Here is a 16,187-nt window from a genome sequence, read left to right on the forward strand (position 1 = left end):
CATCTTCTAATCAATGAACATAGATAAAATCTCTCCATTTATTCAGGTCTTTAACTTTTTAAAAAATCAGATCAGATCAGTCGCTCAGTCGTGTCCGACTCTTTGCGACCCCATGAATCGCAGCACACCAGGTCTCCCTGTCCATCACCAACTCCTAGAGTTCACTGAGACTCACATCCATCGAGTCAGTGATGCCATCCAGCCATCTCATCCTCTGTCGTCCCCTTCTCCTCCTGCCCCCAATCCCTCCCAGCATCAGAGTCTTTTCCAATGAGTCAACTCTTCGCATAAGGTGGCCAAAGTACTGGAGTTTCAGCTTTAGCATCATTCCTTCCAAAGAAATCCCAGGGCTGATCTCCTTCAGAATGGACTGGTTGGATCTCCTTGCAGTCCAAGGGACTCACAAGAGTCTTCTCCAACACCACAGTTCAAAAGCATCAATTCTTTGGCTCTCAGCCTTCTTCACAGTCCAACTCTCACATCCATACATGACCACTGGAAAAACCATAGCCTTGACTAGATGAACCTTTGTTGGCAAAGTAATGTCTCTGCTTTTGAATATGCTATCTAGGTTGGTCATAACTTTCCTTCCAAGGAGTAAGCGTCTTTTAATTTCATGGCTGCAGTCACCATCTGTAGTGATTTTGGAGCCCAGAAAAATAAACAGTATTCAGTAATTTTTAGCATATAAATCTTGTACATGTTTTATTAGGTTTATATATAGGTATTTCGTGATTTTGGTGCTATTGTAGATAATACTATTTTCTGAGGTTCAGTTTCTAATATATAGAAATCCGTTTTGGTATAATTCATAGAAATACATGATTTTTACTTACCATGTACCTTATGATCTTGTAAACTTATCTGTTACTTCCAGTATCTTTTTTTATAGGTTCTTTTGGATAGTGTGCCCCAAGACTTCACTTATCTTGGAGTTTCAATTCCTGTGTCTTTTGTGAGACTGCACAGCTCTCTGTAGTTTTGGCTGCACTTTCACAGGCTAACCCCCTTGTGTGCGTATCCTTTGCTTTTCACTTTACAGAGTGCCCCACTGGTCCAGACATTATTCCAATTGTAGCAGGTGTAGTTGCTGGAATTGTTCTTATTGGCCTTGCATTGCTGCTGATTTGGAAGCTTTTAATGATTATTCATGACAGAAGGGAATTTGCCAAATTTGAGAAGGAAAAAATGAATGCCAAATGGGACACGGTAAGTTGGAAAACATCTAAAATGGAAAGTGTTTCATAAAGTAAATGTAACGCTTCTAAGACTTGTTTATTAGCTCTAAAGCTGATTGTTAAAGTCCTTTAAATATTTCATTTGCCCCCCAGAATTTATTATTCAGGAAACTTGCATTCAGTGAAAAACAGAAAACATCTTAAATACACCCCATTAAAAGAAAACAGTTGTAAGAATGTTTCTTTAGGTTACTGTGGTATTTTTATTTTCTTAATAATTTTAATCTTAACTCTGCTCTTCTGCCTTTTCTTTTTATATAAAATAGAATCCTGGGGACTTCCCTGGTGGTGCAGTGGTTAGCACTCATTTCTAATACAAGGGGTGTGGGTTCAATCCCTGGTTGGGGAACTTAGATCCCACATACTTGGCATGACCAAAAAAATGAAAACCCTACATAACTTCAGACTATTCAGTGGAAAGCTGCTGCTTTTTTTTTTTAACAACCCTAAGTAGAAATCAGCCACTCAAAAGACTACATGCTGTGTAATTCAATTTATATAATAGTCTGCTGCTAAGTCACTTCAATCATGTCTGACTCTGTGTGACCCCATAGACGGCAGCCCACCAGGCTCCCCCGTCCCTGGGATTCTCCAGGCAAGAACACTGGAGTGGGTTGCCATTTCCTTCTCCAATGCATCAAAGTGAAAAGTGAAAGTGAAGTCACTCAGTTGTGTCGGACTCTTAGTGACCCCATGGACTGCAGCCCACCAGGCTCCTCCGCCCGTGGGATTTTCCAGGCGAGAGTACTGGAGTCTAGAAAAGGCAAACCTGTGGGGACTAAACCTATGGTCTCTAAATTGCCCAGATGGGTGTCTTCATACATTTGAAAATTCATGAAACTATGTACTTTAAAAGGGTATTTTTACTCTGCAAATTACAACTCAGTAACCTTGTTTTGTACAAAACTTAAAAGCTGTAAGTGATGAAAATGTATGTCAGCATTTAGTGCTTTGAAATGTGGGGTTGGAGGCTAGTGTGGCCACATGTTGGCTGTCTTGTATTCATCTTTTGATACAAGAAGGCAGTGACAATCTTCAGTATTTTTCAGGTGTAAATGAATTTTAGTCATTTGCATTTTACAACAATTTGGATTTTAAAAAAATAATTTTGGAAGCCTGAGAATAGTAAAAATTGTCTTTTATAAACACTCACTATACATGTCAGTTTTTTTCTGATGAAATCATTAGAAACTATTTCTTTTACTTTAGCAAGAAAATCCGATTTACAAGAGTCCTATTAATAATTTCAAGAACCCAAACTATGGACGTAAAGCTGGTCTCTAAATTGCCGTTCGTATTTTCTTCATTTTCTGTCTTGGCATGTCTTTACTGCACTGCGTGTCTTTTATCACTATTGTTTTTTTTTTTCCTCCAAAGTCTGGCTTTATTTATATGGCTATACTATGGCTTTTCTTTCTGTGTGTTAATAGTAGTATTTAGAAGGGCTTTGGCTTAAGCTTTATGGTATAGAAGCAGCAACTGTGTTGTAGTGAAAAGAACGTGTGTTGTGATCAGACTGACCTGGGTCGAGTCCCAGCTCTTCTGCTTAGGTAGAATGGCACTGGGTCACTGCACTTCCCAGAGCTTTAACAGGGAGTCAGTAACTACACTGTGTTGTTTTTGGCTAATGACTACAGTATTTGATAGCAGCCTGTCAGTTATAATCCTCACTAGAGTCCTTTGCTTTAGGTGATATTATCATCCTTATATGATAACATCCTTATATATAATATCCTTTATTTAACAAATTATTATTTGTAAGTTTTAGAGTGAAAGTGAACATGAAAATTAAATTTCATGTAGAGAAAAACCCTACTAGAGTTTTAAATAAAAACTTTGCTGAAAATTTCATAGTGGTAATAAAGCTTGGTTCACCTGTTCTCTAAGGTAAGGGAAAGTTATTTTGGTGAGTGTATGCTCTACCTGGGTGACAAATGTATCATTTCCTCTTTTATCAACACTGGACAGGCTTTTTCCTTATAACTGAATTTTCATGAAATGTTTCTAGCATGTTTTAATAAAATTATGTAAGCCCCTAATACTCTGATAAAAAGGTTGTGATTAGAACCAATTCTCCTGACTGGTGATCCTGAACTCCTTCCTTTCCTTTATTCTTATTTCACATATGAGAAGACTGAGGCACAGAAGAGTTCGGTAACTTGATCAAGTTCACAAAACTAGTTAGTGGAAAAGCTGAGATTCAAACCCCGGCCACTGGGCTCCAGGGTCTGGGTTCTTAACCACTGCATTGAACTGGTAGCAATCAACATGTCTTCAGCAGACACTGTTACCTGGTTAGGAGGAGGGAGATCACTATAGGAAATGACAGTCTTTGCTATTTCTAGTAACTTAAGAATGTTAGTGTTACTGTGACACTACTGGATGGGGAAGTCACTGTTATACCCAGAAACCCATCAATGCAGATTTGTTTGTTTACTGTGATGAATGAGAGTATACTTACAACAACACGGTAAGATTTTAAAGTATAGAAATGTTTCTTATTTTTAAGAGATACAGGGAGTACTGATAACATTAGAAACTATTATGTGTCCAATTAAGCAGATCTTAAGAATTTTGAAATGGCAAAGTTAAATTTGATGGCAGAAAATTATTGTCAGATCCATCTTGCGTAAGACTTCCCTGTAGCTCAAATGGTAAAGAATCTGCCTGCCATGCAGGAAACCTGGGTTGGGAAGTTCCTCTGGAGAAGGGAATGGCAATCCACTCTAGTATTCTTGCCTGGAGAATTCCATGGACAGAGAAGCCTGGTGGGCTACAGTCCATGGGGTCGCAAAGAGTTGGACACGACTGAGCGACTAACATACACATACACCGTCTTGCGTGGTCTGGTACATTTTCTTAGTAGTATGAGACTTAATATTCTTTTCTTCTTCACTTAGAGCTTTACAGAAAGAATGTCATTTTTAGAAGGAAACTAATTTGCTAGTTTTTTTTTTTTTCTCCTTTTTTCCTTTCTAATTTCTGTCATAATCAGATATTGACATTTTATATGGATACTTAACATGAAAAAATTGCTGTATCTCCTATTGAAAGGTGAAATTTTTACCTTGCTATATGTTAAATTGTGTTTTGAAGGAAATTATCAGTAACAGTGAAACTTCATGTTTTTATTGTTAAGTCAATTTTTGGTACACTGTTACTTCAGCCAAAATAACCATTTTGGATAATTCAAGGTGTGAAAGTTTTGTGAAAATTTTTTTATTCGTTAGTGAAATTCAGGAAAATTAATGGGTACTGGTTATTCTGAGATGTTTTCTCAAGAAAAACTAAAGTAGAAATAAACAGTAGATATTAATGAATGAGCATTAAGAAATTAAATCATGGCTTACAAAGCACTTTTCCAGTATGGGACCAAGGTTGCTGGTCAGTTATGTCATTAACATATTTCAGATAAATAGGCAGGCAGTCTTCAGCACATAAGACTATTCATGTAGGTACATTTAAAAAAAATCAAATCATCAACTCTGTTAAAGCTGTTCATATATAAACACATTAAATGTGGGCTGCTAATCTCCCACAGTGGTGCACTGCATTTCTAATATGCAACAGAAATGATGCTGTAACCACATCAGGCCTTCCAGAGTAAGCACGGACGACATTTACTGAGAACAGAGGACTTCCCTGCTGAATGTAACCCTGTTCCTCTTGATTTAAACAGGCTTTGCTTTTTGTTGGGATGGGGAAGGGTTGCACTCTGAACGATGGGAACTAATATGCATTATTTTAGCTTAACCTCCGTTTAAGATGATGCCCAACGCAGGTGGTTTAATCTCTTACCTCTAACCTTGCATGTTAAAATTTTGTTTGGATGGACTTTGAAATAATAATATATATGAAATAATAAATAGAAATGTGTACATGAAAAGGCAGTGTTTTCTCCAAAGGTAAGTTCTGCCATGTAAATTGTACTTATCTGTAACTTAGGCTTTTTTTTTTTTTCTTCTCCATGTTTTATTACCTCTCTTACAGTTTTTAAGTATTAAATATTAGATTTATCTAATGCATTAAAGAAACTTAATGGTAATTTTTTTCCTAGCATATTTGAAAAAAAATGGGAGTTCTAGCCTTGCATGATAGGAAGGTGGAAATAGACTCACTTATTTGTACTTGATTACTCATTAGGAATGTAGTTGCTAGGATCCATACTCCAGTCTCCATTATGAAATGTCTGTTACAATACCATTGGGGATCTAGTTGGGACGAGAGCTCAGAATTTGATATCTGATGTGATTTTTGTCATCCAGATTATATAATGTTTATCTCTGAGGGATCCTGAGTTCTTCTGTGTTTCAGAAATGACCAGGCAGGTTGTGCTTTGTAGGGCGGAGTGAAGGCACAGTGTCAGGTTCCAGACTAACTGCTGAACTGAAGTCAGAGTGGTTTATTTGGTGTTTCTCAAGACACAGCCTTTATATGTTTTACTTTCCCTCAATGAATTCTTAGTCTTTTTAAAGATGGCATTGTCTGCTTTCTCTTTCCCACTCAAGGCATACATATGTACCCTTAAAAACTTCTCAACCATATAGATTTCTGACTCTGCATGTGTATATGCTTCTATAGACCTTTCCATGTTTTATCTGTAGTCAATTTCATTTTGACAATATCGTTAATCTCAGTCAATCCCTTTTCTCTTATGCTCTTCCCATTTTATGTATGTAATTCTCTTGTGTACTGTTTCAGAGTTCTTTATCTTCATGTTTGTCATCCACCAAACTATACCCTTCTAGGAGGAAGAAATTGTGGCAATGAAAGCGATATCCAAATGTAACCTGAAGTAAAGTGTGGATAAAATTTAAAAGCAAAAATTACCCTATAACCTCAAATGGTTCTATAGTAAAATACGAAACTAAATAGCATTTAAAAATCTTAAAACATTTATTTGATTTGTACTCACTTATTTCCTCTGAGATAGGAATGTTTGCCTGTATTTCTCATTTGACTTTCAAGCCTATCTTCAGTTTTAAAGAATAGAAAAAGAATGCTATAGAAAATATTAAAATGTATAATATAGAATGAGAATTTTTTAAGAAAATTACATGTTTTAAAACATCACTGTCAGTGAAGTTTGACTCTTGAAAGATCTCTCATGTTTATGGCTTGGAATCATTTAACTCTTCAGTAAAATATAGTGTCAAAGATAAAATGTTTCTTCAGCATATAGAATAGCAGCTATTTCATGAAGAATAGTAATGATTTTTGTCTAAGCACATTTGGCACTGTGCCCACCTGTGACAGTCTTCCTCAGCATCTCTGCACCCTGAGTGGCAAAGCCTCAGAAGAGCACCTCCCTCACAGACAAGAAAGCCAAGCACTCTCTTCATTATCAAGCACCTTTGTGCACAATAAGGATTAAGAATCAGGCAGTTGATGGCAGAAGAGTTTGTTAAAAACTAGTTTCAAGACAGTATTCAGAACTAGTTTAAAAAAGAGAAGCCGTTGACAGCAGATCACTAGTGGAGGAAGGACTTTTCAGAAAGGAAAAGTGCCTTTTCAGGGGCACCTTTAGCCTTGTGGGGCAAAGCTTTCATTTTTCATTTTTTGTAAGCTTTTGATATCTGGACAGATCAAATGGAAATGACTTAAGAAAATGGTCTTTAATTTTAATATTGTTTTTTGAAGTTAGAATGACTTTAGTAGAGTAACTGATAATTTTTTTCTTTTTTCTTTCTTAGGGTGAAAATCCTATTTACAAGAGTGCTGTGACAACTGTTGTTAATCCGAAGTACGAGGGGAAATGAGCACTGCCTGTGTGTACCCACAGCACTGCAGGCAAAGTAGTAATTCCACAGTCACAGTAAGAGAGCTTCAGGGCAGTGTCACCATGGTTCTCTCATGGGCAGGTTCTGAAAATGTACAATATGTATAATTTGAAAATTTTTTTATTATTTTGAAAATAATGTTATAACCAATGCCAGGGACTGACAAAAGACTTGAGACAGGATGGTTATCCTTGTCATCTAAGGTCACAATGTGCCTTTTTGACCTTTTCTCCTGGACTAGTGAAATCCAGCTCTTACTGGATTAAGCAGTATTTCTAGAGTGATTGAAAGGCAGTAGTTAACGAGGATGATATAAGATTTTCTGTTAAGTGTTAAACTGATTTCTAGCTTTGCAGACATGTCATTTTTCAGTTATACAGAATCCAAAGTAATGTCCTTCTAGCTAGTTTAGAATCGTTTTAATGTATTGTTTTGCTATTTGCCTGTTAGATATGACTGATGACATACCTGAAAGATGAGTATGCTAGGAGTTACAGGTGTAAAATAGTGAAATATTTGATCTGCAAAGGCCATGGGGAAAGTCAGAGCTAGGAAGGGAAAACATAGCTTTAAAACCTGTGTGCCATTTTAAGAGTTACTTAATTTTGGTAACTTTTATGCCTTCTCTTTGTAAATTCAAGTCTTGGGAAATTTTCTGCAAAAAGTCCTTGATTTAGCATTATCTACATAAAGGCCTTAATTTACATAGTATTTGCTAAATTGAGGACCTCTGGGTGAATTTTATTTTATTCATTTTCTTTTTAAAGCCTGGTGGTTTTATCACCTCTTCTAATCATTTAATGTATTTGTTTGCAATTTGGGGTAAGACTTTTAAAAAATCAGTACTTTTTCATCGATGTTTTAGCTGTACATTTGCCTTTTTATTGAACACGTGAAGTTGTACTGTGGCTCATGCAATAGCTATCACTTAAGCATTTCTTACTTTCCATTAGTGCTGTAACAGACCACTGTATATTTACTTCTCACTGTTTGAGTTTCCTGTTTTGTTTCATACTATTCACCTTCTTATTTTAAGTGCCTTTTAATTAATTAACAGTTCACTTTTTACAATGCTGTTTTAGTGAAGTTATTTATTAAATAAAGATGCTTAAAATATTTAAATCAGATGTTTGGGCTCTGTATATTTTGTTAGTTGGTATACGTGAAGTTTTTATAGCTTAAAAAATTTCTGATATTTTACTTAAGCCAAAAGAGAGAAAGAAGGTAGGTAGGTAGAGTAAAATAAGATGTCAGTCTATTTTTTGGCTCTCCAAATACTGGACAAATCTGCTTCTCTTCCATCCCTAGGAGCTGGGTTTCATTCCTACATTAAGCAGAATTAACTCTCTAAGAACATGAACTTACAGCTGTTGACTTAAAGCTGGAAACTATATCATTTTACTTAAGATTCAGACAGGAAATTGTTAGGAGTTTTTTAAATTTTCATTTGTCTTTGGTTTATTTATGTTATAAAGTATATGTATCCATAAAAAATACTTGTGTGAAGCTTTTGAAAGAAATAGGTCCCTTGCTGGACCATTGCAAGTGTCAGATGTGGGAAGCCCTGTGGGAGAAGTCCCAGCACACTGGCAGTGCCCCTCCTGGTTTTAAAAATGGGTACCTTTTTTTACCTCTCCTGCTTAAATGCATTTCCTAGCTTAGAGTAAATCATCTTTGAGGATTATACCTCTTTGAGAAAAAGAACCATCCATTTCACCTGCTTCATTTTCCATTCCTGCCACCTACACTGCCGTGTGGTTCAACTCATTTCCTTACACCCACAGTATAACTGAATTCGTAGTTTTTGCTCCACAAGTTTGCTTTTTTAAATGAGATTTTAAAAAATAATATAGGAACATAGTCTACTTTCTCTAATACATGATTTTTCTCCTGACATATGTTTTTATATACAGTTACAATATGAGCCAGTCATCCCAACCCTGTGCATATATTAAGGAGAAAACTCTTAATTTGAAAAGATTTAGACATACATGTACACATTGGAATACCACTCAATCATAAAAAATGAAATAATGCCATTTGCAGCAATATGGATGGACCTAGACATATCATACTAAGTCAGAGACATAAATATCCTATGATATCACCTACATGTGCATTGTAAAAACAGTGATACAAATAACCTTATTTACAAAAGAGAAACAGACTCAGACATAGAAAAACAAACTTATGGTTACCAAAAGGGATTGGGGCAGGGAGATAAATTAGGAGTTTGGGATGAACCTATACACACTACTATATAGTAAACTATAGTAAAATAGGTAAACATCAAGGACTTCTGTATAGCACAGGGAACTATACTCAGTATCTTGTACTAACCTAAAATGGGAAAGAATATATATATATAAAACAATCACTCATCTGTATAACTGAAACTAAGAGACTGTAAATTAACATCAATTTAAAGATTCCTAGAAAGGAAACAGGAAAATAAGGGAATCAAAGTATGTATATATAAAAAAAAACCCCCACCAATTAAGACAGGAAAGAGGAACAAAAATGATAGAAGTCATATAAAAAACAGTTAACAAAATGGAAATAGTAAGTGCTTCTCTTACTAAAAGTAATCAGTAATTACTTTAAATGTAAACAGTTTAAATATACCAATCAAAAGCTATAGATTACCTGAATGGAGAGAAAAAATTCAACTGTATGTCGTGTATGAGACTTGCTTTTGATCTCAGGACACATGCAGCAAGTAAAAGAATGGAAAAAGATAAAATAGCAACCAAGAGTGGCCACACTCACGTCAGACAAAGTAGACTCTAAACATTACGTAAAGATAAGGTCCACAAGATAAAGCAGTTGTAAGTATGTGCTTAGTTGTTTAGCCGTGTCCTACTCTTTGTGACCCCATGGGCTGTAGCCTGCAGGCTCCTCTGTCCATGGGGATCTTCCAGGCAAGAATAACTGGAGTAGGTTGCCATGCCCTCCAGGGGATCTTCCCAACCCAGGGATCGAACCCAGGTCTCCGGTATTGCAGACGGATTGTTTACTGTCTGAGCCACCAGGGAAGCCCAAGAATACTGGAATGGGTAGCCTATCCCTTTCTCCAGGGGATCTTCTGGATCCAGGAATCAAACCAGAGTCTCCTGCATTTCAGGCGGCCTTTTTACCAGCTGAGCTACCAGGGAAGCTCAGTTATAAGTATACAGTTACCTAACACGGTGTATACATATATTTCACAGTATATACATAAAACATTATGTTGTACACCTTAAATGTATTGAAGTTTTACCAATTATACTTTGATATGATAGAGAATAGAAAACCAATAGGAAAAAATGAAACTAAAAGTTGGTTTTCTGAATATGTCAACAAAGTTGACAAACTCTAAGGAAAAAAATGAATGACTCAAAAGTAGATATTTCAACATAAAACACATTAGTATAGCATGCTATGCTATGCTATGCTAAGTCACTTCAGTCGTGTCCGACTCTGTGACCCTATAGACGGCAGCCACCAGGCTCCCCTGTCCCTGGGATTCTCCAGGCAAGAACACTGGAGTGGGTTGCCATTTCCTTCTCCAATGCATGAAAGTGAAAAGTGAAAGCAAACTGGACTGACCCATGCCAGGCCTGCCTGTCCCTCACTGTCTGCCAGAGTTTGCTAAAGTTCATGTTCATATTGGTGATGCCATCCAACCCATCTCATTCTCTGTCACTTGCTTCTCTTGCCCTCAGTCTTTCCCAGCATCAGGGTCTTTTCCCATGTGTTGGCTGTTCACATGAGGTGGCCAAATTATTGGAGCTTCAGCATCAGTCCTTCCAGTGAGTACTCAGGGTTGATTTCTTTTAGGATGGACTGTTTTTATCTCCCTGCTGTTCAAGGGACTCTCAAGAGTCTTCTCCAGTCCCCAAAGCATCAGTTCTTTAGCACTCTGCCTTTTTTATGGTCCAGCTCTCACATCTGTACATGACTACTGGAAAGACCATAGGTTTGACTATTCAGCCCTTTGTGATGTCTCTGCTTTTTAATACACTGTCTAGGTTTGTAACAAACAGAACACAAATATAATGGGGAAGGCCAAATAGAGGCCTCTGAACCTACTTCAGACCCATCTAAGCCAGTAAATTTGAAAAACATCTATGAGAACAGCAGAAATAAATGCAAACTAATGACTCAAAGGATGCGGGCATGGTGGACTCCATCATATGTTTAATTTGCTAATCTCCCCCCTCTGGACTCAACTAGTAGGCACATGGATAGATGCCAGGAGAGAGGTGGTATAAGTGCTGGAGCAGATTTTCATGGCCTGTGTATATGGCATGTGTCCACTGAGCCACTGTATGTGTTCTTTTTCAGTTTTACCAGAAAAGATCGTGAATTTGCATCCACTTGGGGTGGACGACAGTATATTTGTCTATCTGGCAGTGTTTACTCTCTCAGCCTGTCATATGTCTGAAGAGATGTGACCCAGTCAGACATCTGATAAACAGCACATCAGCTATGTCTTCAGAACTAGGCTCATTATTCCAGATGGCTAAGAGGTCACAGTATTTTGGATGCCTTGATAGCCATATGTATTCCAAGGGGTAGGAGACAAACTATAAATATTCAATGGCATACCATATCAGTAAAGTTCTTAGGAGCATGCTAAGATATCCCCTCAAAAATGAAAGATAATCACATGTCACAGATCTCAGTGATGAGAATTTTAGAAAGTGCTTGGTAATCCTATTTGGGTTCTGGAGGATGTGTATTTGAAACTTGAAAGTACTTACCTGACCCATATATCAGGTGATACTGCCGGGTTTGAATGGGACTCGGGAAAGAGCTCTGCAGCAAGTGCAGTCTAGGGGTAAACAGACAAGACGCTTGAATCCTATGAACTGATAGGCTCTAATATACGAAGTGACTGGAAAGATGAATGTGGAGTTTATGGCAAGCTCAAGTAGGAGAATAAAATCTATACCCTGGGGGCCAGACTGACATGAAAAAAAAAAGGAACCTGATAGAGAACTACTGACTGGGACATCCCATTTCTGTGAAACTAACTGCCCATCATCACCTGAGTTTTGTCAGATGACTCACGTTAAAATGACAGTGGGTCCAACAGCAGTCTTTTCCAGGGGAGATGCTGTGTCCACGGTGGGGCACAAGTAAGGCCAGAGGGCTCAAGTTCGCCGGCTGAGTGGGTGACTCAGACCTCCATGCCATCCACCATCAGCATCTCCTCAGAACACACCCACAGTCAGGAGGTGGGGGAGTCCCTGTGTCTACCCGTGGAAGAGTTAAAAAAAAAAAAAAATAGCATTCACAGAGGGATCACCCTGTACCAATAATACGGAAACAAGTTAAAAATGGGTTGTTGTATTCTAAGTTCATACTCGGGTGATGCTGAAAGATGAGTAATCCTCCAAAGAGAAATCCCACAATGGTCAGAGCTTACCCACTCTGTGTCAAGAGAAGGATTCTGAGGTGAGATTATACCCTTGCTCACTGGTAATGGTGAATGACTTGCTTGGTTGGTGAGAAGCCTATAAAGAGATAAAAGTAGAGTGGGGAAAAAGAAATTTAGAAGAAATCAGATGGATAAACTCACGGGTCCCACAGTACATACATTACATTTAATGCTCAAAGAACATCCACTATGAAAGAGGCTCTTTAAAAAATATAGACTAACTCTGTGAAGCTGAAGAATCAAAAGTCAAAATGTGAGATAATAAACAATACTACTAGAGAAATATCTCTTCTTTAGGTAGGCAGAAATTTCTAACACTGGAAACAAAGCTAAATTATAGATTGCTCTTCACTAAAATTACAAACTTCTGGTTTTTATTAAGAGAGTGAGAAATTAAGCAAGATACTGGAAAATCAAAATTGGATATACATACATGTAATAAAGAATTTATATTCAGAATATGTTAATAATCCCTATAATCATTAAGTAAAAGAATAACCCACTTTGAGAAAGTGGCAAAACACTTGAACAGACACGTCACTAAAGAGGTCTGTATGACCAGTAAACAGGAAAAGATGCTCACTGTTACTGTGCCACAGGGGTAGGCATATTAATAGCATGACTGCAATTCCATGCTACTTCAAACACACTAGAGTGGCTGAAATGGAAAAATATGGTAATACCAAGTATTTGCAAGAATCTCCAGCAAGCACAATTTTCATTTGTGGCTTGTGGAAATGTTAAAAAAAAAAAAAAGTTTGGCATTATCTAGTAAATTTAATCCGATGTGTAACTTATGGTCCTTCAGTTTTACTTCTAGGTCTAGATAAACAAGTACATAAACCTATTAGAAGTCATGAACAGACCATTTCATAGCACCTCTATTTCTGATCGTCAACAGTTTGGAACAAACCAAATGTTCATTATCAGTTATACAATGCAACAAAATTGATTAAAGAAAAAAAAGAATGAGTAATGATACATGCAGCAACTTGGATAAATCTCACGAATCAGTGTTGATAAGAGAATACACACACAAGAGTACATACTGTATGATTCTATTTATGTGAAGTCCAAGATAAGCAGAATAATCAGAAGTAGAAATGAGAATGGTGATTAGTTCTGGGTGAGAGTGGGTCATAACTGGGAAAAGTAAAAGCAAAATTTTTGTGGTGATGGAAGTGTTCTATATTTTGACTTTGACTTTGGTGGTAGATACATGATTATATACAAATGTCAAAATTCATTGAACTGTACACTTTGTATTATGTAACTTACCTCCTTTACTATGTTATACCTCAATGAAAACAAATTATTTTAATACAATCTGCCATATTATAGAATTGAGCAGTATCATTTAATAACCTTAATAGATGCAAATAAGTATTAGATAAAATTCAGAACAGTCATCTTAAAAAAAAAAAAAAAAACTCAGAAACTAATAATAGAAGGTGAGGAAGTCTTTAAAGAGAATTTACAAAAATGAGTAACTCAGGAGGTGGTCCCAAGATGGCAGAGGAATAGAATGGGGAGACCACTTTCTCCCCCACAAATTCATCAAAAGACCATTTGAATGCTGAGCAGCTTCTGAATGCTGGCGGAGGACACCAGGCACCCAGAAAGGCAGCCCATTCTCTTCCAAAGGAGGTAGGACAAAATATAAAAGACAAAAGGAGAGACAAAAGAGTTAGGGACGGAGACCCATCTTGGAGAGGGAGTCAGGAAGGAGGGGAAGTTACCAAACAGTAGGAAACCCTCTCACAGGAGGGTCTTTGGGGGAGTTTTGGAATCTCAGAGGGCAACATAACCGGGAGGAAAAAACAAACAAACAAACAAACAACCCACAGAACACGTGCCTAACTGCAACTGCCAACAGGGAAGTAGCCCAGACACTCCAATCCACCACCAGTGAGCAGGGGCTGAATAGGGAGGCATGGGCTGCATAATCGGTGCTTAGGGTAAGGACTGGCCTGAATGCCCTGAGGACAATCTGAGGGAGCTAACGTGAGATAGCAACCCAAACTGTGGGATCACCAGAGAGAAAAAAAAAAGAACTTTCCCACGAAAGGCTCTAATGCACAGCCTGGCCTGTTCACAGAACAAAGGACTGAGTGAATACCAAAGGCGAGCTAGCCGGCTGGCTACAGGCCCCTCCGCCTGCTGGAGGCTGACAGACAGGTATGCAACAGTCAAAGCCCGAAGGTGAGGGGCTGCTCCAATCTCAGCCCCAGAGACTGGCATCCCCCACCAAAATGTGAGCAGGCTCCCAGTTGCTAAACACATTTTCCTGGGATCCTGCACGGTTGACATCTGCTAGGAGGGTCGCGTTCTCTTGGCAAAACTAAACGAAGATCATGGCATCTGGTCCCATCACTTCATGGGAAATAGATGGGGAAACAGTGGAAAGTGTCAGACTTTACTTTTTTGGGCTCCAAAATCACTGTAGATGGTGATTGCAGCCATGAAATTAAAAGACGCTTACTCCTTGGAAGAAAAGTTATGACCAACCTAGATAGCATGTTGAAAAGCAGAGATATTACTTTGCCAACAAAGGTCCGTCTAGTCAAGGCTATGGTTTTTCCAGTGGTCATGTATGGATGTGAGAGTTGGACTGTGAAGAAAGCTGAGCACCGAAGAATTGATGCTTTTGAACTGTGGTGTTGGAGAACACTCCTGAGAGTCCCTTGGACTGCAAGGAGATCCAACCAGTCCATTCTAAAGGAGATCAGTCCTGGGTGTTCTTTGGAAGGAATGATGCTAAAGCTGAAACTCCAATACTTTGGCCACCTCATGCGAAGAGTTGACTCACTGGAAAAGACTCTGATGCTGGGAGGGATTGGGGGCAGGAGGAGAAGGGGACCGACTCGATGGATCTAAGTTTGAGTGAACTCCAGGAGTTGGTGATGGACAGGGAGGCCTGGCGTGCTGTGATTCATGGGGTCGCAGAGTCAGACACGACTGAGCAACTGAACTGAACTGAGGAGGGTCGCAGCCTGAGATCAGCTCCCCAGAGGAGATACACGGCACACCTGAGAGACTGCACTCATGGCGACCGGGGAGGTGATTAAGATGCATGGCCCACCTGGAACAGTGCGCTTGCCAAACACCTGGTTGCCTGAGCTGCTCGGACATGGGAAGGGCAAAAAACGCACACCCAACCGAGTTGTGCCCTTGCAGAGTACCCGAGAACCTGAGTGGCTTAGACCTGGGAAGTGCATGAAATGCAGGGCCTGAGTTGGACAGTGCCCTTGCAGAGTACCCTGCATCCTGAGCAGTGTAGACTCAGACAGTACACACCGCTGTGAGCTGGGGCAAACCCAGTGTGGTCCATACACTGCAAGCAATCCCCACACATGCCACTTTCTTTTTTTTTTTTTTTTGCAGTGTCCCTCTCTCCCCACAACACAACTGAACAAATGAGCCTAAATAAGTGACCACCTTCGCCGTCTTGTGTCAGGGTTGAAATTAGACACTGAAGAGACCTGCAAACAGAGGAAGCCAAAATAAAGAAGAGGGAACTGCTCTGGAAGTGACAGGTGCAGCAGATTAAAACCCTGCAGTGGGCCTTAGGAAGCATCACTCTGAACAAAGCTAGTGGAGGTGATGGAATTCCAGTGGAGCTATTTCAAATCCTAAAAGATGATGCTCTGAAAGTGCTGCACTCAATATGCCAGCAAATTTGGAAAACTCAAGGTGGCCACATGACTGGAAGAGGTCAGTTTACATTCCAATCCCAAGGAAAGG

General features: G+C 38.7%; 1 protein-coding gene across 4 annotated transcripts in view; it reads left to right on the plus strand.

The window, feature by feature from the left end:
* Positions 1 to 8,145, plus strand: part of ITGB1 (integrin subunit beta 1) — a 43,962-nt gene extending 35,817 nt beyond the window's left edge. For 3 of the 4 annotated variants that reach the window (XM_061435925.1, XM_061435927.1, XM_061435924.1), the window contains exons 15-16: positions 1,043 to 1,209; positions 6,932 to 8,145. In XM_061435925.1, coding sequence (XP_061291909.1) covers positions 1,043 to 1,209; positions 6,932 to 6,997 — 233 coding nt within the window. In that variant the 3' untranslated portion in view covers positions 6,998 to 8,145. Of the gene's footprint in view, positions 1 to 1,042; positions 1,210 to 2,447; positions 2,529 to 6,931 lie in introns of all 4 variants that reach the window. The other variant, XM_061435923.1, reaches the window with a different exon arrangement.
* Positions 8,146 to 16,187: the final 8,042 nt, after the last annotated feature.

This window comes from Bos javanicus, chromosome 13 (assembly GCF_032452875.1).
Source record: "Bos javanicus breed banteng chromosome 13, ARS-OSU_banteng_1.0, whole genome shotgun sequence".
Lineage (NCBI taxonomy): Eukaryota > Metazoa > Chordata > Mammalia > Artiodactyla > Bovidae > Bos > Bos javanicus.